The following is a 22607-nucleotide window of genomic DNA, read 5'->3' on the forward strand; positions in this document are numbered from 1 at the left end:
CAGTACCTGCAAAAATATTAGAAAATGTACTCACAGTACTCACAGCCTAATGAAGTGGTGAAATTATATCCAGCTGCAGAACCCAGCAACTATGCCCCCACCTGCCTCTTCCCATTACAGAAACAATTCCTTGCTCCAAAACAACAGCCTGCAAAACAACCTTTAATTTGCAGGGTGGGAGAAAAGTGCCTGAGGGTGTCAACTTCAGGTGGGGGTCACAATTTAGCATCTCATCAGATAGCACTTTTGTTCTAAAAATGGGATCTCCAGCTCACATAAATGATTGGGCAACAAGTTCAACAGACCCATACTTCAGTGGATGAAAACAAACCACACTCATTTAAATGTAACTCCCTCACACATGCCAAATTTCTCTGAGCTTCCTTTTAGCATTTCTCAAAAGTATTTACAGAATCCTTGATATACTTTGGCCCACAGCCAAAAACATGCCTGGTTAGTTCAAATAGGTAGATGATTTCTCAACTCAACAGTTCCTGACTGTGTACGCCTCTCCTTTCTCTACTAATTCTTTCTAATTTTTCTTTTCCCTCTTAATCCTGACTCTTTGGTCCGGACCTCTTGCCTCCTTATACCTTTTCTTAACTGAATGGTTGCCGGATCTCAGGATTGGAACTGGTTAGGATTTTAGCCACCTCCTTAGGCTAGGGAAGGGTTCAGTTTAGGGAAAAAGTTAATCCCAAGGAGAAAGGGGCCCAGAGGTTTTCCTTGGGGGCCATTTCCAGCATTCATTCCTCAACCACATTCTTTTCAGAGCTTAACCTCCCATCCTCCCCCACCCCCATCATTTTGTATTTATATCTTTCCCTTTCTGTGCTAGGACAGTGACATGGGTGATCTATTAGCTGTGCCCATACTTGGATGGATAGCTGGCCAGTTATGCTCCTATATTACAATGTGTTGTATCAAAATTGTCCAAAAGCTGTAGTTGGTTCAAAATAGTGTGATGAGATTATTGACTGGGATTGGGGTTTTGGCCATATTGCATCAGTGCTTTGTCATATGCACTGGCCCCTAGCCCATTAGTGGGTCCAATTTTTGGGTCCATTAGTGCTGGTCCTAATCTTTAACAGCTTGGAGCCTGGCTACCTGACAGATAGTCTTTTCTAGCATGTTGTTGTTGTTTAGTCGTGTCCGACTCTTCGTGACCCCATGGACCAGAGCACGCCAGGCACTCCTGTCTTCCACTGCCTCCCGCAGTTCGGTCAAACTCATGCTAGTAGCTTCGAGAACACTATCCAACCATCTCATCCTCTGTCGTCCCCTTCTCCTTGTGCCCTCCATCTTTCCCAACATCAGGGTCCTTTCTAGGGAGTCTTCTCTTCTCATGAGGTGGCCAAAGTATTGGAGCCTCAGCTTCATGATCTGTCCTTCCAATGAACACTCAGGGCTGATTTCCTTAAGAGTGGATAGGTTTGATCTTCTTGCAGTCCATGGGACTCTCAAGAGTCTCCTCCAGCACCAACTTTTCTAGCATACATCTATCTAAATCTTGAGATCCTCTTAAAAGACCCTAGGTGTCTACTAGTGAGAATGGTGGCATTCCAGATGTGGACTAGCATCCCAAGAGAAGCTCACCTCATGTCTTCTCTATGGCTTTTTCACTGCCAGATGTAGTCCTTTTATTCCACCTGGGCTTTTTAAACAACTTGTGGTTTTAAAATCTGAGGGTGGTATTCAACTAAATTTTACTCAGAGCAGATCCACTGAAATTAATGGACCTAACATGTGGTACTAATGTGTGGTACTAATAACACCAAGGTTGCAGGTTTGATCCTCATATGGGACAGCTGTGTCATTCTGCATTGCTGCATATTCCTGCATTGCAGGGGGTTGGACTAGATGATCCTCAGGGTTCCTTCCAACTCTACTTTTCTATGATTCTCTGATTATCATGTTAAATAATATAATTGGGACTAACTAAGAGTAAAACCTAGCTGAATGCTACCCCCTGTTCTCAGTATTTGATTTATGGCTGTGCTGCCAACTGGTATTATTTCTTCCTCTGCTGGAAATAAACAAGGATAATGTTTTTTTATTATTATGTTGCATTTTATTTTTAGTGAAACTTCCAGGGAATGTTATTTTATAGGACAGCCTTTATAAATATAGTAAAGAAAGGCAAGTATAATATATATCATATAAGTATGACCATGAGATCCTGATCTGGAAATCAGATGAGAATTAATAACTTAAAAACATACAAATACTTCCAAGTCTCACTCCAGAAGTCTGTCCTCGAGTCTAGGCCTTGAGACATCTGGCAATCATATCTAAACCCCAACTTTCATTTCCCCAGTCCGCTGTGTTGCTTCCCACACTGTTTCTTTCCCTCGTTCCCTCAGCATTTTTGCTTGCCTTGCTCTCCTCTAGGATTTAAGAAGCTGACTCAATGGCATCCAAAAACTCTTGGCTTCAGAAAAAGTTGGTCAAAATAATTTATATCACTTAGCATTTTATCTAGTTCTTTAGAATGTTCTAGGTGATTTGGACATATTTTCTCCATGTATCTTACAACAACCCTATAAGGTAAACCTGTATTATTCCTAAGAGAGTATGATGGTTGAAATCAGCCTGGATTGCATATGTTCTTCCAGGGTAGTAATGAAGGGCAGACTTCCTGACTCAGACTTGAGATGCAAAATTATGCACATTTAATCCGCAGTAAGCCATATTAAGCTCAGTGTGATTTCTCAGGTTTACATTGGCTGTCTCACTTGAAGTTGATGAATGAAGTGCCCATCAACCACGCTCAAGGGAAAGCTCCAGAGGCAAATATAGAGATGACACTAATTATGCATTGTTATTAAAAAAATTAAAAAGCTGAGGGGGGGGGCAATTTGTTTGAGGACAGGTATGGAGGGAAGAGTACTTTAACTGTCTATCCCCACCATGGTCCCACCATTGCTATTTACATGGGACGGAAGATCCCATTGGTGCGAAGGAGCTGTAGCCTTAACATTTGTGCAGCACAATCTTAAATACATTTCCTTACATTTCTTAAATACATTTCCTTAAATACATTTCCTTTCAGGGCTGAAAAAGCCCTGCTTAGATCCATATTAAACGGAGCTCTCTCCCAGCTCTGCCTGCAAAGAAGATTGCAAGAACAGTCTGTGTGAGTATTATTTTAACAGAAAGCGAACAGGTTGAATCTTTGGTGGGGAAAGTGCCTTCCATATTGTTGAGGAACAGGCTGCTTGAATAATTAGTGATTTATGGCACAGGGTCAGTTTTAGCATGCGCTGAGGTTGGGCATTTCTAAGAATCCCCAAACCAGCCTAAACCTCATCACCTCAACACCACTCCTTATTTTACAAGCTGGTCATGATGAGAGAAATTTCCATTTGCAGTTTTCCAAGTCTGAGGGGCTCAGTGAGTGCTCCTGTGCGCGAGAGTCTCTTGAGTCAACAGTGTGTGTTTTTTGTATGTCTTTATTAAGTAGGTTCTTCTGAGGTGGTAGATAACGAACCAACGGAGGCCCAAAAAGCAGGGGCTGTGCAACATCTGTGGTAAATCTTGGGTGAGGAGAGGAGGAAGTTCCTTAACTCAGGGCCTACACCGCCCCCCCGCCCCACCTCGATAAACCTCTTCCAGCTGCTTGTCTGGGACTAACAAAAAACGAGGCAAGTTATCGAAACAACCTGGCAAAGTCAGAAGCGACGGCTGGCTGGTGCTCTTATAACACAGCCGCCGCCGCCACCAGCACTTCGCCAGGCCTTGCTGGTGAGGCAGCCTAAGCGTGACCTGGCCTAACGAGGCGCTGTGAGGAGGGGGAGGGAGGGAGGGAGAAGAGGGGACGCGCCATGAGGAAAGGGGCGGGACCGGGGCAATAACTGCCTCGGCTTGGGCGGGCCTCCTCGCTCGCTCGCCGTGGCCGCCGTTGCCACGCGCGTGGTGAGTGCTGGAATGCGCGCCGCCGCCGCCCGCTCGCCTCGGCGCTGAGGGGAAGCTCGTTGCCGTTGTCGCCCCCTCGACTCCCTTTGGCCTCGGAGGAGAGGCGGTGAGTTGCCCCGCCGCCGCCGCCGCCGCGGCCGCGTTGGTGGTGCTGGCGTTGGGAGGGAGGAAGGGGAGCGGGAGCGAGCCTGTGGCGCTGTCCAGGGCTGATCTGAGGGCGGCTGCTTGCTGCTGCGCATGGGACGGCGTCGCCGGAGTGGGTGGAGTGAGGGCGGCCAGGCAGGCAGGCAGGCAGGCAGGCTGGCTGGCTGGCTGAGGGGCCTCTCAGGAAGGAAGCCCCCCCCCCCCGAGGAACAGCCTCTCCTCCGCCGCCAAGACCAACGGCCGTTAGTCCCCGGTGGCCGGAAGGAAGGCTCGGCGGGGAGGATCCGCCTTCGTCGTCTCCCGGGCCGACGAGGCCTCCGCAGCTTCAGCCGCCGCCCTGCGTGGTGGAGCTGGACAGCGATTTCTCGCCCTCCCCCGCCGCTGGGCCTCTTGGCCGTGAGTTGCCGCTTTTGTGCGCCGCGCGGTGACCGAGGGATGGAGGGGGCAAGGGGGAGGCTGGCGCGTTCCCCACCCTCAGCAAAAGCGGGGCGGGGGTGGGGGGGTGGAAATCGGGTGGGCCTCGGGTCACGTTCCCCACCTCCAACCACGTTTTCCTTGGAGGAGGAAAGTACGGAACTTAACTCTCTCAACTCCCTTCCCCCCCCCATCGCCAACCTATTACCACCCTCCTTCCCCCAGCTTCCTTCTCCGCCCCCACCACCCTCGAAGGGAACGAGTTGAGAGGGAGACTCGTGGCGTGTCTCCGTGGGAAGTTGCATGTGTATGTATTGGAGGGGGGGGGTCGGCGGTGGGGGGAGGGAGGCGTTGCAGAACAACCTGGCAACACAATCTCCCCGCACACACTAAGCTGCATTGCTTAGGTTTCGGGGGAGAAAGGAAAAGGCCCCAGCCCTCCTTCTCTTGGGGTGGGGGGGGGCGGGGTGAGAGGAAGTTGGGCAAATCTTCGCCCTCGTTCACTCCCCCCCTTCTTTATAAAGTTGCTGGAGAGTTGTAACTTTTTGGGGGACGGGTGTGGTAGTTGGGGGGGGTAAGGTTGAAGGAAAGGGGGGCGAAGTGGGTTGACGAGGCGAAGGCAACCCCCTCCTCCCCCCCCCCCGCTTCCCGAGCAGCAGCAGCAGCAGCACCGACTTCGGTGAGTTTGTGCGTTGTGCGCTGCAGGCAAGAGTTTTGCAAAGAGAAGCTGCTTTGTGCTTCTACTTGGTATTTGAGAAAATGGCCGAATGCCTATTTCTGGAATGCAACAGCAGCAGCGGCAGTCGATGGTGGTTGGGGCTGATGGTACACACAATTTGGTAACGGGCTTCTCCCATTGTGAGCTTTTTTTTTCGGCGAATATCTGCGGCCTCACATTCCTTTACTTGGGAGTAAAAACTTGGAATTTAATTTCTCAGCAAACGTGCAGGAGGCTGAAGAAAAGACCATCGGCATTTGAAAGCTTCCAGACTTTAAAACACTGCTAGTTCTTTTTACTTTCTGCCTTGATAACATTGTGTATGTAGGTCATTGAGCTCGTTTGCGTTTAGGCCAAAAACGAGACCAGCATTTTATTTAAATACAATCCCCACCCTGCTGTTGGTTGACTAATTTCAAGACCAAGTAACTTGCCAAACACACTTTGTTGAGGAATGTGTGTGTGTTTGAGCTTTTCTTCAGTACCTTGGTAGAAGAGAAGGGAGCTGAGAAAGCCATGGTGTCTGCATTTTCAGTTTTGAAAACAAATCCTGAATTGCACAAAAATACACATCACCGACAGCCATTCCTGTTTTGCTGTGAATCCCTCCATAGTGTGGGGATATATCTGGTCTGTAGGTATTTACTTTGAAATAATTTAAAGAACATGTATGGTTACATGATACCTTACTCCAGGTAGCTTCACTGTTTTATTTTTTACTTGTGCAGTGTAGGTAATTGTATCAGTAGAACAACAACTCTGAGTAGGTTTTAAGAAGTCTGGCCTGTGGAAAGGTTTCTGAAATGATTTAACTGTAGTAGTACAACGGGAAGTAAGGCCCAAGCCAGGTCTTGTAATCCAAGTTCTGTGTTTGAGGACTTGTCTGTGTGTATGCTGCTGTGATGGTTCTGCAATAATGGAACTGTCTTCCAGTTAGCATTTGTTTGAACTTTGGTTCTGGCTTTCAAGAAGGCCATAACAAAATATATTTTTAACATGGCCTTTCCCATTGTGGTAAGAGCTCCTTGCTTGGTAGGGACTTTTGCAGTATTGCTTTACAACTAACTCTGGTGCTGTGGCCTAGAGGATTTTGGTGTTTAGAAATAAAATGCATTGGATTAAAGCATATTTAATCTAGACCATCATTGTTTAATTGCTCTTGTTATTCAAATTTGGTGTTGAAAGTTGGTTTTCCAAAGCAAAGGAGCAATGACAACTATTTACCCACTCTCACCCTTTATACCAGGCTTTCTCAACCTCAGCCCTCCAGATGTTTTGAGACTATAATTCCCATCATCCCTGACCACTGGTCCTGCTAGCTAGGGATCATGGGAGTTGTAGGCCAAAAACATCTGGAGGGCCGAGGTTGAGGAAGCCTGCTTTATACAGAATTATTGGACCACATGCTAGCTTCTAAAGAATTAATAATAGTTAATCAACAATTATCTTCCCATGAGACATCTCAAAACAATTAGCACTTTAAATCTATTTTTCCTTGTAATGTTCTGAAAAAGACAAAGCATTGTTTGACTACAACTGTTATCAGTATTCATCAAACCCTGCACATTTAACTAAAATATGCCTAGTTTCAGCTTTTCATTTCAAGATGAATAGTGTGGCCTTCAGATTTAATGCTTTGGATCCTAGACATGTTTTTAAAGTGATAACCAATTATTTATAATTAATAACCTTATTCACACTTGGCTAGGTTACAAGGCTCTCGGTGTTTGCTGTTAAATGAAGCATGCTTGGGTGTAGGTGTGCTTATAGTTGGAGTTTATTGTGGAATCAGTGCATTCAGATAATTTTTTTGCAGCATGCACATGTCATAAAAATTTTAGTTGTGCCTTTTAAGCATATAATCCTGATTTCATCATACTGAAGGAACTCTGATAAGAAAAAATAAATACTGTATATCCTGCTGCATATCTTGTCACCACTGGCATAAAAGCTCATTTAGCACACTTTTTGGTAGGTGGTTTGTCAAAAAGTTTCTCATGTGTGGTGACATTTCATTGGATGGCCACTATCCACATTTGCTACTCACCTGAGCCAAATCTAGCTATTTTCCCTCTGTGGTCCACAATACCAAATGAAAAAGACCCATTACTACCAATTGCTGCATGCTGAAAATGTGCTTGAATTTAAGCAACCCAGTTCAAAGGAGCTGTTCTCTGAAGATCTCCACACATTAAAATACATAGGCTTTGCGCAATAACTCTTTATCATAATTTAAATATTTCATTGCTGCTGCGATTTTTTTGCAGTCTGGGGAAAGTGTGCTTGTGCTTTTAAGAGTAAAAGGGGACTGTAGGACATTCCAAATTGTTTTGGATACAGCCACCTGCCCCCGCCAAATATAATTATTGTGCAAGACATTAGTATTAAATAAATCCCCAGCTACTTCCAGTGGATCTATTTTAATGCAGTGCGTGTGCAGGTACAGAAATAGGTAGTGAAGGACACTGGTGTGGACAGCAAGCAGAAGAATAACAGTGTAACTGGAACAAATACAATTGTGGAATTTAGCATGGCAATTGTCCACACAGAAAGATTAAATGTGAACAACTTGTTTGAAATATAAAGTCCTTGCCTGGGAGCATGCTAGGAGGGAAGGACGCTGACACTTTGCTATAAAATGAAATCATGATGCAATTAAAAGTTTGACTTCGTGGAAAATGTGGCCATATTTGACCACAATTTCTCTTAATCAATATAAGTATCATAATTAAATTGTCACTGTTATTGGAAGTGTTCTCAGTTTTTGATTATTACATAATAATTTCTAGACAGACACTTAAACAATCTTTCCCTCCCTTTTTAACAGAACTGTTAATATGGCAATGCAAGTGCTGGGGCAGTCTGGTGGCAGTGGCCTGTTCCCTGGAAATACTAACCTTGGCATGGCTTTGCCAAATGACATGTATGACTTTTCGGAACTTTCCAAAGCTGAGCTAGCAGCTCCACAGCTTATTATGCTGGCAAATGTGGCCCTGACAGGAGAAGTTAATGGCAACTGTTGTGATTACATGGTTGGTGAAGAGAGGCAAATGGCTGAACTGACAACCGTCGGCAATGCCAACTTTTCAGACAGCGATGGAGAAGGAATAGATGAAGCACAGGGCATGGAGAACAACCATAGACGCCTGGAAGATATGGATCTGGGATCCCTTGAAGCTCCTGAGGTTCGTAATGTGGAAATGGCAGAACTGACGGAGCCTTCTGTTCCTCATACTTGCAGCCAAGACAAGGGCTACCCGTTGGAGGTGCCAGATACTCCAGAGAGTGCAGATGACAAATGTAAGAGCTTGAAGAACAAACCGTTTCGTTGTAAGCCGTGTCAGTATGAGGCAGAGTCAGAGAAGGAGTTTGTCCATCACATTCGGGTTCACAGTGCCAAGAGATTCATTGTAGAAGAAAAAGCTGAGAAGCATGGCCAAGTTAAAGAAGCTGCCTCCAGTGCTACAGATGAAGTTGATTTCTCCAAGGGGCCCATTAGATGTGATCGCTGTGGCTACAACACTAACAGGTATGATCACTATCTGGCTCATTTGAAGCACCACAACAAAGCTGGAGAAAATGAGAGGGTCTACAAATGCACCATCTGCACATACACAACTGTCAGTGAATATCACTGGAAGAAGCATTTAAGAAACCATTTCCCACGGAAAGTGTACACATGCTCACAATGCTCCTACTTCTCGGACCGGAAGAACAACTATGTGCAACATATTCGAACTCATACAGGTGAGTGTTGTATCTGTTTCTTAGGTTTGGCTGTTTGCAATGGACTTGGGTGTGCTGGATTTGAGTGCGTTTGCACTTGTTTGCTGTCATGTTATAAATTGTGCTATAAACTAGCACTTTCTGATTTAAAATGATTGGCTTATGTGTACCAGGATTGTTGTGTTATACATTAGAGCTAATGGGTAAAACAATAAAACTAAACACAATTCATTACATCTTTGTGTGGCAGGGGAGGTGATATTTGCTGATTCTCACTGATAGGTTTTAAGGAGAATGAGTGTATTTTGAGAATTACAGTTTTCTCCAATCAAATTTTAAATAATCACCAATAATATAGATGTTTATATACTGGATGTTTATATACTGAAAATTAGCTCTAGTAAGGGAACAATGGTGGTTTTTGCTTTTGAAAATACTTTGCCACAGTCAGCTAATTTGTTTTTCTCTGCTCAACCTTTTTGTTTTGTTTGTATAAAACACTCACAAAACATTTGTGTCCAAGTTATTTTTTTGAAGAAATGCAGAACAGGAAAATAACAAAATTGCCAGAAATCACTAAAAGTAGACTTGGCTTTTGAAGCTATTTTTAAAATGAAATCAGAAACAATTTGTTTGAGTTAAAAGTGACAGTGGTAGTTGAGCTATTTAAGCTTGTAGCTGCTCTTAGGGCTGAGCTTAAGGGACCTAGTGGTAGTGGAAGATTAGTGCAGTTCCAAAATGACGAGCATCCCTCAAACCTCGTATTTTTCAATGAATTCTTTGGCCTAATCCTCATCCCAAGCCAATCATTGGGACCAGATACTAGTTGGGGCAGGCCGAGTTTTGCTCACAGAAGTGGCATCCAAATGGCTGTTGAATCCTTCCAGCTGCCTCAATATTTTTGCAACTCTGTGCTCCACCCCCCTTCCCCCGGGTTCGGAAAGTTCTGTTTGGCAAGTAAGGAAGCTTTGTGGCTGTGCTTCTCCTGCCAAGCAGAGCATTGTGCTTTAGTAACTATGAGACTTGATGTGACACAGCAATCTAAGTGCACTTCTAGAATCAGGATATAACAGTTGAATATATAAAAAAATTGTGGATAGGGATTTCAATCCAGTATTGGATGTAATTATGTTCTACGGATGAAGAGAATTCAAGCCAGCACAAGTAGCCAGTAATTTCAGCTTCATTATATATAGTATGCAGTGGTGGCCTGCATTCTTTTGCCACTTTTGCTCAGATTTTGCATTAATAGAGCAGAAACAACTGTCATGATTCAGGCTTGGATTCTTTTCAAGGTGGCAGACTTTTTTCTTTCTTCTTTTACAGAAGGAGTTGTGAGGCTGTAGTGGATTACTTAATATGTTCAGAAACTGAGACCATCTTGCTGTTCCTTTGCAATGTTGCAGATTCATTGGGTGCTGCAGGAAAGCATTCTTCCTCCCCTAACTGTACTCTGCTTGGAATGGAGAGTGTAGTTGATCACTTTTGAATCCTATCCTTGCCCCTTTATTGCAGAAATTGCCAGGTGATACTGTTGTCGTGAATATCTTCACCTATGGATTTCTGCATATAAAACCATTGTTAAAGGGTAGAAAAACAGACTAGTCATAATTAGTGGAGACAAAACCTGCAGCGGTGCCAGGAGTGAAAGCCAGGCATGTGCATGCTTGAATTATTAGGCAAAAGGAAGTGCTTGAGGTTCAGTAGCATATTCTAGTGATCTTAGACTCAAGTGGTGTATAGCCCCTGTTCTCCTATCTAAATAGATACATATCCGCTCCAGTAATGCTATGTAGAATGTAACCTTGTACCTGACATAATAGGATAAATAGTTGAGTTATGGATATATGTGCAGAATTCTGTTCCTCATTGTGATCTCTTTTCCTTGTGCTGGCCAGTTTCTACTAAATGAAAAAAAAGTAAGTTGTATTTTTTAAATCATTTGATGCTGACCCCAAATAAATGGTAATACTAGATTTGTGAAGGGGAGAAGAAAGTTACCCCAATACAACTTTGTATACTTAAGAGTGTGGCACTCACAGGCACTATGGTGCCCTCAGGCACTCCCCTTTGTGCCCATACAGTTCCCCTTTCCCTCCTACATGATTTTTGATTTTTTAAATTTGAGTTTTGTCTGTTTGTTGTGCTTTTTGGGGGGGTTGTTTCATTTTGACTTGCCTGCTATTGTTTCTGGTCATACTTGTTTTGTGTATGTGTACGTGTTTTTTATGGGGAGAAATCTGAACATCAATCCCTTTCCTCTGCCATCCACCCATGAAATCAGTATTTTGTGTTGGACTCAACAGTTTCTTTAGGTTTACAGCTTGTGACTCCATGTCCTAAAATGTTAGAGACCCCTAGTATAAACAATAGGGACAGTCAGTCAGTTTAATTGCTGCTGTTATGAAACGTGCAGACTGTGTCGAAAAACGTATGTTAGCAAAAGTCTGATCGAAACTGAGTTTTTAGGAGAAATTTTATTAGGCTACCACCTGGTAGTGGGTCCCATAACACCTTTTAGAGGTCATTGAGTTAGAGCATAATCGAGCCAAACTTCAGCACAGTACATTTTAATGTGAAGTACTTGTTTAAGTGTCTCCCATTGAAAATGAGATGTACAGGTATTTGGCCAAGGTGCCTGGATAGCCTTGGTCAAGAAGGGCCAAACTACTGGCCTCTGACACAGGAAAGACAAATGGGGAGGAGGGTTGCATGGCTCTGCCAGAAGGTGATTGACGCTCCTTGAAGCAGTTGTGCCCAAGGGAAAACATTTGGGGAAATGGGGGTGGGGTTACCTGAAGATGAGAGAATGTTGTAGCTACAGTTTTTGATTTCTTCACCAAGGTCAGACAGTTTCCCTCAAAAAATTGTTCATCCCTATCATTTACCTTTTCTCGGACCTCAGGACAAGTCTGAGAGAAGACAGTCTCTCTCCCATCCCCTCTGACCTTGCAAAAGGAGTTGAGGGAGAACTGGAATTTTCTGTAATTTGAGCGGCAGTGCTGGAAATGGTGGGAGAGAATTTTGCTGCTGCTTATTTTCTGTAAGAGTATGTGGGAGGTTGCAGAGTGTCCTTGTGAGTTCAGGGGCGCTTGCACTTGTTGATGATTGCATTTATGGATGTTTAGCTAAGAATGGGAGGCAGGAATTCCCTGGTTTAAATCTTGCTTCAGCCAAGAATTACAAGGCAGGTTTAGACAAGCAGCTATTTTTCAGCAACAATATCTGCAATATGGGAATAAAAAAAACCCTAGATTGTTTCTAGAGTTGTTGTAAAATTTACAAATATCATGGATAGAAATCACTTCAACCCAAATGCAAACTATAAAATAGTCTCTCTCTCACACACCTCTGTAAGAGAGGTTTAAAAAAATAATTAACCTTGGTTTCATTTAGTGTTTGTCATATTTATAGAGCAGGTGAATTACTTTGTAGGTGAAAGTTGCTAGTTATTTTAGAGATAATTTATATTTGAGGTATTTGCCAGGTATATTAGACTGGGAAGGAAGATGTTTAAACCAAAATCTTAGTCCGGTTTTAAGATGAAACAACATTTTTATGCCACTTTCCTCTCACCAAATCATCCAGCTCAGTTATTTTGTGTTCGTGTGTGTTTTTGTGTGTGTGTGTTTGTTCAGTTCAATCCTCTGAGCAATTTAAGGATTTTAAGTTTGTGTTTATTTTATCTGTTTTAATAGGAGAGCGTCCCTATCGGTGTTCCATGTGTCCGTATTCAAGTTCTCAGAAGACTCATTTAACCAGGCACATGCGCACACATTCAGGTTGGTAAAAAGGCAATTCAAGAGAGCCGTGGTGGTTAAGGTTGTGGCTATATTCGTTAAATGTCTGATATGTCAGTGCAGGGATTGGCAGAATGAAATTCGTAGTCTGTTTATGACCGCCAAAGGTTTAAGCCTAAAACAGCCTGTAGGTGAGTTGTAAATTGTGTGCTTACATTGGCTGTGGAAACAGCCATGGCTAGCTGGATGCTTTGCACTTGTAATCCCTGCTATTTATTTTTTTACTCTGGGCAGTCTCCTGTCTGATAAGAAAGAGCTTTGAAAGCCCCCCTCCCCAATATACAGAGTGAACTGCCTTCACCACTTGTTACCTATGTTTCCAGTATTCATCAAAGCATCATCCATGCAGAAGAGGAAAATAAATCAGCAGTTCTCGGGGAAATGCAAAGCTTTGCAGTACTATAAAAAAACTTTGATACTCCCCCAAAGGTGGGGAACCCAAATGCATGCCATTGAGAACTGAACAATGCTCATTGAATCCCAGAATGCTGATGTTCTGGGAGTGTTAAACAAAAAAAGTGGGGGTTGGGGCAGAATAGAAGAGGGCATTGCTGAACTGGAGCATTCCCATTGCAAAACTTTCTTGTGATTGTCACTTATCTACATGACTTTTAATGTGATTCCTGCATTCGTGACAACTTTTGAAACAGCCGTTGAATTTTAACCCCTCCATGCATGTAATTTGTGAAGTTGATTGCTGCTGTACATATTAATGACTGACTTCTGTTTTTATTGTTAGTATACACTCACATTTAATGTTCAAGTAAGAGTTGCTGATCACCCAGTCAGTTTGTATTTTTTTCCTGGAACTATGTATTATGTCTGGGTTGGGAGGTTGAGTGGTAGCACTGCAGAAACATTTTGCCTTTTTGAGGAAATAATTGCTTCTGGGTTATATGGGTGTGGTGTAATATTTGTGTAAGCCTACTATTCATCTATAATTTCCATTTTTCTACACTGCCTTCAGTGGACCAGTTTGGTTTGGATTCCAATTGCTAGTATTACTGTAGACTGATCTTTCCTGGTATGTATTTATCATAGATGGAATATGTGGATTAGTTGTTGCTTGCATGTTTGTTTTTGTTTCTTTCTTTTGGTTTGTTGTTGTCTTTTGTGAATGTGTTAACTGTAAAATCTTTTTTTTTTTTTAAGTTGAGAAATGCAAAAGCATGCACAACTGTATAAATCTGTAGCTGTGCAAATAAGTTGCTGTTTGTAATTTAATCACTGGTAATTTCCCTCTTGATTGTTTCAGGTGAGAAGCCGTTTAAATGTGAGCAGTGCAGCTATGTGGCATCAAACCAGCATGAAGTGACTCGGCATGCAAGGCAGGTTCATGATGGGCCCAAACCACTGGCCTGCCCGCATTGTGACTACAAAACTGCTGACCGAAGCAACTTCAAGAAGCATGTTGAACTCCATGTTAGCCCACGGCAGTTCCTTTGCCCAGTCTGCGAGTATGCTGCATCCAAGAAGTGTAATTTGCAGTATCACATCAAATCCAGGCACCCTGACTGTTGTGACATCACAATGGATGTCTCAAAAGTAAGACTACGAACTAAAAAGAATGAAGTGAATACTTCTGAAAACACGGGTGGTGATAATAAGGGCGTGGAACAAGAACAGGCAAAGAAAGAGATGACTGAAAAGAAAAGTGAGAGAACTGTAAAAGAAGAGAACCTGTCAAAAGAAAAGAAACCAACTAGCAGTGTTGGTATAGGCCACGTAACAACTCGAAGTCGCAAAACCGTTGCTGAAAGCAAAGAGGCAAATGTGAAAACTGAGAAAATGACAGAGAAATCTGGTAAAACAAAGAAAGCAAAGAGAAAAGCAGATGCCACCCCTGTTCCTTTGACAAAAGATTTTGCAGCAGATACTGATGTTATAGTGAAGAAGAAAAAGAAAACTGAAAAAATGTCCCCTAAATGTCAGGACTCTCAAAAGACTGAAAACAAGTTAGAAGTCACCAAAAAGCAAAATTCTTGCCTGAAGAAAAACAAGAAAAAGAAATATCTGAGGAGTAAGCCTGGTAAGAACAACAGAAAGCTTGATTGTGAGAAGGTCACAGATGAGGAGTTCTCTAAAGAATCTGTTGCTATACAAGAGGAGGAAAGTAAGGTAACTGATAATGCTTGCAGTGAACTCCAGCCTACTGTTATCCTTGATGTTAGAGAGAGCCAGTGCATTCCTGTGGAGAACACGCAAGATCATGAGTCACTGGCTGCGCAGCAGAAGGTTATGGATATAGAACTAGAGGTGAAAGAGCAAGAAATGCCCATGGCAGAAGAGGAGACAATTAAAGCAGTTTCTCAGAATGAAATTGAGCCGACAGTCATTCCTTGTATCAGGTCTGAGGACTCAAATACCACCTTTGAAAAAGAGACAGGTGTACTAAAAGATGCTTTACTTGATTTGTCCCAAAATACGGAAACCACAGAAACTTGTGAGATGCAGATTGTGACTGATCCTGATCCAATACAAGAAACTGAAGAGGTACAACAAATATGTGAGATAGAAACGGTGAGTAACCCACATCCAGAAGATGTCAGTTCTACAAAAGAATTGCAGGCTGAAGAGTCAGCAGAAGCTCCTCCACCGCCGTCGCCAGAAAAACTGGAGAAGAGCACTAAAGCAGACCTGGTTTCAGCATCGTCTAGTGGCACAGTAGTAAATGAAAATCAGGAAATGGAAGAGGATGAAGGCATCCACAGTCACGAGGGCAGTGATATAAGTGACAACATATCAGAAGGCAGTGATGATTCTGGGTTAAATGGTGCTCGGACAGCACAGGAGAAAGATCAGAAACCATCCCAAGAAGTGGCAGAAGCCAAGGCCACAAAGGAGAACTATGTGTGCATATTCTGCGATCGTTCATTTAAAAAGGAAGGTGAATACAGTAAGCACCTGAATCGCCATTTAGTAAATGTGTACTATCTTGAGAAAGCAACAAAGGGGCAAGATTAACCAAACTGCAGTTTCATGACAGTTTATTCTAGAGCTTAGGTACCAGTTCTTGTAGAATCTTTGCTTAAGCTCAGTTTGCTTATACTTTTTTAAGTTGGTTGTGTTTTTCTGACCTTTGATGAAATGTTGAACTAATTAATTACTTGTATCTCTTTGATTAGAGAGGGCAAATAGGGTATGCATGCTGTGGCTTGTTAAATTGGCAGAACTCCTTGGGATTGAGCCCTGGAATCTCTTGAGTATTTCTGTTGACTTGAAGCAGAACTATTCACAAGTTAGTAGGTTTAGAAATGTAGCCTTGGGGAACAATCCACCAAGAGTGTCTCCTGCACAGCCTCTAAAAAAATAATAGAAGTGTGCAAGAGCACTGTTGTGCTGTTGCAGAGTCCTGCTTGTTTCCATAGGACTTGAGCAGGAGATATTAACAGTTGACTGAGCCCACAGTCTGGGCCTGTCCAGTCATTACATTCCAGGAAGGTATTTCAGCCTGGTATGAGACATGTGCTCCTTCTCTCTTTCCCCTTTACTGCTAGGAGAAAGTCAAAGGTGAATTAGCATTTATTTGAACGTGGTATCTTCCTGATCACCCATTCAAAAACCCCTTATTTGATCCTGTTTTATATACACTTGCTACAATGTGGAACTGCTTCCCCATATTCCATTTCTACACCATTGCAGTGTAGGTAAGGCCAAGTGTGTGAGTTTTCCCACCCCCTAATGGGAAGAAAACAGTAACTGGTCCTGTCCCTGTGGTTCTGATATTCAGAATACTTAGTTGTATGTGAATGGGGTTTTTCTGAAGACAGACTGGGTGGTTAGGGAGATAATGTCTTCAGTAAACAGCACAGCCTGGTTCACTCTTGTCCTTCTCCTTGTTCGGAAGGATGAGAGTCTTGGGTGTGAGACCATCAGGCTCATCCCTGGTTAATAATTTCTTGCAATGTGACAAGTGCACAGGCCATCTGTGCTTGTTGAACAAAGTGTTATAGAAATAAACTCCTAGAAATTGAAATATTGCTCCAATTGTTTCTAGAAAAATCTGCCTTTTTTATTTTCACCTGTTGGTATGATGAATGCTTAAAGAACTCACTGTGGCAGATTATTTGTAAAAAGAGCACTTTCAGAAAAATGTTGAGGTTGGCTAACGGAAAACATAATTGCATGATCATATATTTAATTTGCATATACATTTCAGGTCCCCCAATCATGATCAGCAAGCCAAAATCTTGGGAGTTCTTTCTACCTTTCTGTTGATTAGTGAATCCATTATTTGTTAAATACTACTTTTCGACAAGGTTCTTATTTCTTCTTGTGCTTTAAGAGATGAAAAAATGTTGCACATAATTGTTTTTATTTTTACCTATGCAGTTTAAGCCTTTAGGAGTTTAGTTATTTCTGTGTATATGAACACTTTATATATGCATGTTTGGTTTTTGTTAATGGGTTTCCTTCCCGTAATGTTGATTTTCAGGTTTGTTGCTTATTGTGGCCAGTGTTGTTTATCTTGACCACATTTTCTGGTTCTGAGTTTGTGCAGTGTTGTAGCTTTAATTATTTGATTTTGGAACAAATGATACTAAAGGAATGTCATCCCACAGACCACACTAAGAACCAATTACTGCTCATGGATAGCTCCCGTTGTGAAAGGGGAACTTCTCAGTAGATTGTGCCCCCAAGAAGGTTGTTCATACATATCTCTGTATATAAGGTTGGATAATATATTCATATAGTATGCATTTTTATGCAGACAGTACTTTCTGCTGTTTTAGTGCATTTATTATTGCTGGGATAAACTTTTCACTGCCCTCCATTAAAATGAATAGGGGCATGCATGTGAAATTTCATGGGAAACTTAATTTGTTAATGGATGGTGCTTGTCAAGTTCTAAACATGGAATAGTCAAATGAGAGCAAAAAATCCATTAAAAGTACACGTGAATTTTAAAATTTGTAAGTACTCTTGCTCAGCTCATACTCATTTCAGAGGGTCCTGTGCAGGAGAATTTCCAGGTGGATTGTGCTCCTTATCTGCTCGTCAAAGACAAATGTTGGCAATTACATAATACATGGAATTTGAAGTGATCAACAACACTATCAGGAAGATCTTGGAAAGCAACAAATAAGGGAAGATGTAGAAATTCCTGATCCTTATTCCATCAAGTTCTAACTTAAATTAATTACCCTGGTACTTTTATACTTGACATAAAAAGGAGTTGAAATGATTGGATATATTATGAATTTGCAAACACTGGGAGAAAAGTCACAAGTAAAGCAAGTCTGTTATCAGTAATGTTTGAGGCATTTGGAATGTGTGAGCAGTGAGAAAAATGCAGGTCTTTTGCATCTATCCCCTTTTCCTAAATTTGTAGATATAAATGCCACCTGCAGTCCTGCAAAGCAACATCTATAGAAGCTTGCACTTCCAGAGGGCGCATTCCATCCCAGCAGCTTTTGCCAATCTGATGCCTTCCATGCCATGTACTACCACTCCCACCTGGAGGGCACCAGAAAGGCTGATCTGTGAGGACGTTTCTCCAGGACAAACCCCATGAGTGTATTCTGGCATGGCTCTTGTTTACTTCTGGGGGCTTGCGCAGAAAAACTTCCTGCTAAACTGTGCCTCTGAATGGCTATCAGGATAGTTTTTTGACCTGCTGCAGAAATATTAAAGCAAACTCTTTTATTCTTTTGTCTTGGAGACTGCTAACGCTTGCATTAGTTTAAGCTGTATTCGGTCTCTTTTCCTCCTCCTTTCTGCTAGAACCTTTTGTGGTTCTTTTTCAATATAACTTGACTGAATACAGGAACCTAATACTTCTGTGTAGTGGGTGGGTGGGTGGGTGGGTGGAGTTTTCTAATAGGAGGCCAAAGATCTGAGGGAGAAAAATCCCTTTAGGGCAGAAATAAATTGTGTAACATTGGTTATTTGTGTGTGAATAGCTTGTGTTGAATACTTACTTTGGCTGTGACAATCATTGTCAACTGAGAATCAAGTTGCAACTATATTTATGTTGAACCATTAAACACTGCTGAATTGTCTTCCTAGCCAATTAGTTGGAATAGTATTAAACACAACTGTATTGTTGGATGTAAAATATTGTCATTTTGTAAAATATTGTTTGTAAAGGTTTTGGACAGAGGTTGGAAACTCCAGTACAGTGTAGAGTTTTTTTTCCCCTCTGCCTTTTTAAAAAGAGATGTTTCCACTTTGTAAAAGCCTTTGTGGCCTTAAGCTACATTTTTGTGATTTTTTTAAAAAACCAAGTTGGTTGAAAAGGTAGAGGCAAAGAGGTGTCACTCGCAGTAATGACATTAGATGACTTCACATTACAAGAAAATGTTGTCATGTTACTCAGAAGATCTTACTAGCAAATGATCAGGAGTAAAACTTTCACGCTAGAAAAGACAGTAGAAGTTGGTACCTGTGTTGGGTAGTGTTTCTGAGCTTGAGAGGGCAAAACTGTTAAGTATTAAAATAATATCTTCCAGCGATGTAATTGTTGTGTCTTGAGATATATTGGATATTGTGATTGACTTGAAATTCCTGTATGTTTTCCCCTATTTTGTTAGAATAGAAGGAGGTACCTATAGTGACTGAACAGTTTAAAAATAAAACTGGTAAAAGATGGAATGTCACTTAATGTTAGATGTTACAAGTGGATTAGTGAAATTAGGGTTAAACTACAGATGAGTTACTGTGTTTCTGCCTAAAGTAGATATTTCTTAAATTGAATTTTGAGATTGTCACAGGAATTTTGGATACTCCTTTCCAGCGTCTTCCTTTATTAAAGGGCTTCTCTCAGCAGCAATGCCTGTCATAACATCCCAGCCTGATACATCCTGCATTATCTCATGTTGTTTGACAGTGTGGCTAGTTAGTAGAATCTATAGTGTTTTTGGAAAAGTAGCCTAAAGAATGGATTACTAGGAACTTGGCAACACATCTTAATATTGCTGCTATTTAGGGATTGATTGACCTAAGGGCTGGAACTTTAAATCTTTTCTACAGAACAAACTGACAGGTCAGTTAATACTCATAATGCCTTTGATTTCAGTATGTTGTTTTGCTGATGTATTGTAAGCACAGGTTCAGTTAGGTTTATTGAATCTTGATTGTGTAGCTAACAAGCTGAAATACAATATTAATTACATCCAGTTGGTTTAAGAAATTGTTTCACACATGTGTATATATACCTTTCCCTCCCCTAAAAAGCAAATCACACTAGCTAAAGAACTTTTTGTAAGCTGGCACTGAAACATTTTATGTTTGGTTGCACCGTGTTTGAAGCTTTTTACAGTGCAATACTTGTATTATTCTGTCAATTTAAACCAAAGGTAATTTTTTTTCATGCTTTCTCTCTACTGTAGTGCATGAAGAGCTTTTATATGTTTGTAATAGATGTAAAATCAGAAAAGATCACATATCCTGGGTTTTTTATTTACCTAAACTATGTACAAGCCTTTGTCCAAAATGTAAGGTGTTAAACTAAATTGCATATTAACCCATGAGTGTATTTTCCTAAGCATAGTTATGTCAATAAACTTTATTAAGGAATATGTGTATCTTTCATCTGTCTTTTCTGAATATTCATCAAATAATACCATTGACTATGGAAGGGGTGGATAGAAGTTAAGAGCAGCATATATTGGTTGATCTTTGGGTGATTTGAAATGGATTGACAAGGCTTTCTTGCTCCCAGTTGCTTAACGGTGGCAAGAAAATAACTCCCTAAATTGGTGAGAGGCAGAGATATGTGGGACAGGGACGCAGGTGGCGCTGTGGGTTAAAGCCTCAGCGCCTAGGACTTGCCGATTGAAAGGTCGGCGGTTCGAATCCCTGCGGCGGGGTGCGCTCCCGCTGCTCGGTCCCAGCGCCTGCCAACCTAGCAGTTCGAAAGCACCTCCGGGTGCAAGTAGATAAATAGGGACCGCTTACCAGCGGGAAGGTAAACGGCGTTTCCGTGTGCGGCTCTGGCTCTGGCTCTGGCTCTGGCCAGAGCAGCGATGTCACGCTGGCCACGTGACCCGGAAGTGTCTCCGGACAGCGCTGGCCCCTGGCCTCTTAAGTGAGATGGGCGCACAACCCCAGAGTCTGTCAAGACTGGCCCGTACGGGCAGGGGTACCTTTACCTTTTACCTTTAGAGATATGTGGAGGGACTGTGATAACCTGAGTTCAATTCCAATACTTGAAACAAATTCCTGCAATATGAATTAACCAGACCCCAATTGTCGGCTCCTAGAGTTTTAGTAAAAAATTAAGTGGCTCCTACAAGCTTCACAGCTGGTCCTCTCCTGTGCTAAACGGCCACAAGATGCATGCATAAAAATCTATATTGGCGATGTGACGGGACCATGGTCATCTTTGGGGCTCTTCCACCCTCTTTGATATTCCACCTGTCAGATAATCAACATTATTGAAGTAGGAGACAATTTCTGTAGCAGAAATTGTGTCTTGCTACCTGTGAAGCAGTGAACTGAATGACAGCTGTGCTAGAGCAATACAAGATGTATTTTCCCCAGCATCTTGGATACTTGAATTATATTTAATTCTATTTTTATTACTGATATGTTTGCCATCCTGAGCTCCTTGGGGAAAAAGGGTGGGAAATGAATTCAGTAGATAGATAAATAAGGGGATATTTCCACACACCCCTATCCTTGAAGGTATTTCTTGATAGCTGGCAGTGGACAAGAGTATAGAATGCATATTTAAGAACTTTGCAATCCCGTGAAGGTTAAAATAACACCAGTTATAAAGCAGTGGCTGCCAGTGTCAGCAGTTGCCTGGCTAAATGCCCCAGTTCAAAATACAATAAAGTTTTACTAAAATCTTTTCTTCATTAAAATATTTTGGGTCAGTGCTTCAGGAGCTCTGAAGGAGGTGCCAGATACCTGCAAACATGATCATTTGGTATTCTGTTCAGATTATATCAAGATTAAAGCTTGTCTCGTTTAGCAAATGAAGCTACGGTATACTTTGTTCTCCTTGTTGTCTCCAGCAAGTTGGTGCCCACAAATAAAATGAAGAAACAAAAGTTTGTGTCTTAAGAAATCTCCCACTGATGAGATGCACATTGAAATCCAATACCATGCTTGAAAAATAAAGGCTGTATTCTATAGTCTGTATAAATTTATGCAGAACAGGGCATATTTGCATAACATACTGGCTTTCTTTAGTGATGAGGTAGGACAAGAAACTATGGATTGCATTGAATCTTAGAAATCGTACATGGCAATTCTGCCTTCTGATTTTTTAGCAGGCACTACCCACAATCTTCCAAGCAGATATATGCAACCATAATAACGATAAACATACATTATTTTTTTAAAAGGGTGAGATTTGCTGAATTCTGTTGTTCCTGTGGAATTACATTATGAGTCCTCTTGATGTCCTAACATTGTGCAATGTTGAGTTCTGAAAAATCGCAGTACATTCAGTTCAATTACTGCTTTGTCAGACAGAACATACATCCAGTCAGCAGAAAAATATCATGACTAAATGCATGTCTCAATAATACTGTGTTTTCCCTTTCCTACAGTCTTCAAGGTAAGGTGTTAGTTTTGGATTATGTTATCAACAACCTTCTCATTTACTGTCATACATATTTCAAAATAAGTCACTGAGTGACGTCCTGACGGGTTTTTTTTGTTGTTGTTGCTGTCAATGCTTCACTGCATTAGGACAATGAACCACTATGTAGATGCTTTGATACATACCACTGGAGACCCAGCAACAGCAGTCTGTCCCTTCCTGGTTAAAACCATATTACTTCTCCACCCTTGCTATTTTTTTACGTCTAACAACACTCAACCTGTTCCCGTAAGTCATTGAGAAAGATCTGGTGGGAAGTATTTTTTGATTAATGATCCCAGGAGACTGAATTAAACTGACACTTGTATCTGCTATCAACAAAATGCCCATAAAT

At 41.8% G+C, this 22607-nt stretch overlaps 1 protein-coding gene across 3 annotated transcripts; it reads left to right on the plus strand.

Moving 5' to 3' along the window:
- The first annotated feature begins 3868 nt into the window (after window positions 1–3868).
- Window positions 3869–20237, plus strand: REST (RE1 silencing transcription factor). Of its 3 annotated transcripts, none has more exons than XM_079959274.1 (4): window positions 3869–4021; window positions 8019–8938; window positions 12616–12699; window positions 13973–20237. In XM_079959274.1, the coding sequence occupies exons 2-4, from the start codon at window positions 8029–8031 to the stop codon at window positions 15679–15681; spliced, it is 2703 nt and encodes a 900-aa protein (XP_079815400.1). In that variant the 5' UTR covers window positions 3869–4021; window positions 8019–8028; the 3' UTR covers window positions 15682–20237. The 3 variants fall into 3 exon arrangements, with proteins under 3 accessions (XP_079815400.1, XP_079815399.1, XP_079815401.1); XM_079959273.1 differs by lacking the exon at window positions 3869–4021 and adding an exon at window positions 4287–4455; XM_079959275.1 differs by lacking the exon at window positions 3869–4021 and adding an exon at window positions 4704–4780.
- Window positions 20238–22607: the final 2370 nt, after the last annotated feature.

Source organism: Podarcis cretensis, assembly GCF_951804945.1.
Source record: "Podarcis cretensis genome assembly, chromosome: 17".
NCBI lineage: Eukaryota > Metazoa > Chordata > Lepidosauria > Squamata > Lacertidae > Podarcis > Podarcis cretensis.